This window comes from Suricata suricatta, chromosome 8 (assembly GCF_006229205.1).
Source record: "Suricata suricatta isolate VVHF042 chromosome 8, meerkat_22Aug2017_6uvM2_HiC, whole genome shotgun sequence".
NCBI classification, from domain to species: Eukaryota; Metazoa; Chordata; class Mammalia; order Carnivora; family Herpestidae; genus Suricata; species Suricata suricatta.
In genome coordinates, this window is record NC_043707.1 from 22975924 (window position 1) to 22979043 (window position 3120).

Consider the following 3120-nt stretch of genomic DNA (forward strand, 5'->3'; position numbering starts at 1 on the left):
GAGGTAGGCGGTGAAACTGGATTCTTGGGAAACATAATTATAAATGGGTATTTCAGTGACCTGCATATTCTAAGTTACATTATTGGACAGGATCAGTCCATCTAAAGTTCATGTCCCATTCACTCAATGCCAGTAGGCTCCCGCCCTGGCATTGCAGTGGACAGAAACCACACCTAGGGGTGGTCCCCAGCAGTGGGGGGGTTTACTGCCTCAGGGCGGGGGGCGGTTCTTGGTTCCTTGTCTGACAATCCTGCAGTTGTAACTTGGCCCACAGAGGGGATCCCTTCACTTGGCCGTAGGAGCAGCATCCAGTGTGGCGGAGTGCTATGAGCTGAGCCGTGGGGACAAGATGGCGGCTCTGGGCAGTAGCCCCAATGGGCAAAGGACAGTTGTGAGCGTGCAGCCCGGAGCCTTGGGGGCATAGGCGTATGTGAGCCAGGGCTGGGGGACAGAAGTCTAGTGTGGGGCAGAAAGCGCAGGTGTCCAGGAATGGGTGCCTGAGGTTTCTACACCCTTTTCTGGGAGGTGGGGAGAGGGTGACGTGTGATTGTTGGGGCAGCAGGGCGGTGGCCAGGGAATGGCTGGAGCTGACTGGGCGTGAGGAGCTCAGCGAGGCTTCAGAGCTTCCCGGAGACACACAGCTTGTTTCAGAGTGTAGCTTTGGGGCTCGAGGTGAGGGGTGCCGCTGTGGCTTGAGGAAACCGCAGCCCTCGTATGAGCAGAGCAGCGTGGGGAGAGGGTCACAGAGAAGGAAGCCGGCTGTGGGGACGGGGAGCAGGCTTGACCAGTGAACGGAGTGACCTGCGCTGAGGTGGCCCGTGACAGGTCCACAGGCTGGGCCATCTGTTGGGAGCCCCTTCCTGCAGCCCCTCCTTGGTGGGTGAGACGAAATGCTGTTTCTTCTGAGTGTGGGGGTGACTCGCCAGTGTCCGTTCAGTGCCCTGCTGTTGTCCCCCAGGGCCCTGCACCTCCAGCTTGTAATGGCAGCGTATTACTTCCCCCTGCAGTCGTCTGCTCCCCCTGCTCTCGGTCCAGTCTTCAGTGCGCGCCCTGCCCATCTCCTTGCACACACCCCTACTCACTTGTTTTAAAAACCTCCATCTTGGTCCACGCCCCACCCGGTCCTGTTTTCGAGAGCTTTTTCCAGAGATTCAGAACCCAGCTTCAGGCAGCACCCTGCCCAAGGCCCCCAGCTGTGAGGGTGGCCTTCCCTCTGCAGGGGTGGGGTTTGGGGAATGAGAAGGTGCCGAGGAACATGATCTAAGGCTGGAAGACCACGCTTGCCTACCTAAAGGAGTCTTCAAGGGCAGGAGGGGGGCAGGGGTTTTGTCTTTAGTTTTGGCTATAAGACAGGATGGAGGGGGAAGGGGAGGGAGACCGAGGGGGAGCCGGAAGGGGCTGTATGAGGGCCCTTCCCGGACTGACAAGCCTGTGTCTTCTGCCCTCTGTGGACAGGACGCTGATTGCTCACACCAAAGCCTTGGACCCCTCCCGGCCCGTGACCTTTGTGACCAACTCCAACTATGAAGCAGACCTGGGGGTGAGCCTGGGGGTCCCCGTGCCACTTCTCCTCCCGCCTGTTTCTCTCGCCTTGCCCTGACGCTTGCTAACACAGGCTGCTGGGAGGAGCCCCGAGCGGCCGGTCCAAACGCGTCCCTGGATGGTCTTCAGGTTAAAGATAACTAGCTGCTCGTTTGCCCGGCACTGTGGCTTCTCAACCCAAGGAGGCTGGGCAAGGGAGGCGTCCTGCCTTCTCGGGTCAGAGCCACGGTGCGACGCTCCGCGGTTTAATATGCTTGCAAAGCGGCACAGGCTTAAGGGAGCTTCAAGTTGTCACTGCCCAGTGTGTCTCAAACCCAGCTGGGCGTCGGGACCGCCCAGGAAAGCTCTGTGAAAGTACGGGTGCCTGGATTCTGGAATTCTGGTCCAGTAAGTCCAGGCTGGCAATCTGAGCTTTTAAAACGGAACCACAGACCGGAATCAAAAGGTCAGACTGGCTCACTCGGCTGCTGGACCACACGCGTCCCTCCCCACCCCCTGGCGCAGCGGCCCCTGGGAAGCTGCGCGCGCTGTTGCACTGAGGCTGTGGAACGTGGCAGCAAGAGAATGTGTCCCCACCAGAGACCCCAAGGCCAGTTCTTAAGAGGATAGCGCTACAGAAAGAGAAAACATCTGCAGAAAGAAGAAAATGCAATGTGCACAATGAACTGGGAACCCTCATTTGAACACGAATGACCAAAGGTTTGTAGCCCTGGTGTTTCCCTGGCCATCTCTTGAACACCCCCTTCAAAGAAGCATACAGACTGTGGCCAAACACTCGTGTGGCATGGGCAGGCGTGGCCGTCCTCGGAGCCCAAGTGGCATCTCCTCGTTCTGGTCTTCTGTGGCGGCGATGGCAAAGCCTGGGCCGCAGGGTTGGCACCCACGGACCCTTTGCCAGCTCCCTCTTCCTGCCTGCTGCCACACTTTGGAAAGGGGCTCAGTCACTTGGGAAAGTCGGGCTGCATCAGCCCCGGGGCAGGCTTTTGAGACTGGCATGTGTTGTTCCGGTGGTAGGAGAGGCCGGACAGTTGGCTGCCTAGTCCTTGCTGCTCCGTCCTGAGCACCGCACTGTGTAGACACAAGGTGGTCCTGCCCATCGTCTGCTGCCCTCCTAGGAGGGACGTTTTCAGCCACCTTGTGGCCCCAGCACCAGCTCATGAGCGACCTGGGTCACCAAGACCTTTGTGGGGAGAAAAAACGCCTCTGTCCTTCCGTTGGGAACATGTCCCAGGTAAGGGAAGACCAGTGACGGTAGTGCCGCCGCCCTGGTGGCCGGCTCGGGGCGTCTGCTGTGCCGCCCAGTGTCTCCAGAGCCCAGCCTGCAGCCGGGTCCAGAGCGTCAGCCCAGGATTATAGGCCTGCCTTAGGCAGGTCCCTTTAGGGCTGCTACGTGTGGGAGCGCCTAGATCATTTTCTGCACCTTCCTGTTGCCGCCTCTGCTGGAAGAGCCCCCGGAGTCTGTGAGCCTAGGGCTCCTTTACAGTCTCCTGGTTTGTGAACAAGTTCGACGCTCTCGTCCTAGGCGCCGTACGTGGACGTCATCTGCGTGAATAGTTACTACTCTTGGTATCACGACTA

General features: G+C 59.1%; 1 protein-coding gene across 1 annotated transcript in view; it reads right to left on the reverse strand.

Moving 5' to 3' along the window:
• The window catches only part of GUSB (glucuronidase beta), a 15917-nt gene that overhangs the window by 4339 nt on the left and 8458 nt on the right, over window positions 1–3120 (reverse strand). The window contains exon 10 of the mRNA XM_029945714.1: window positions 1901–2083. Coding sequence (XP_029801574.1) covers window positions 1901–2083 — 183 coding nt within the window. The remainder of the gene's footprint in view (window positions 1–1900; window positions 2084–3120) is intronic.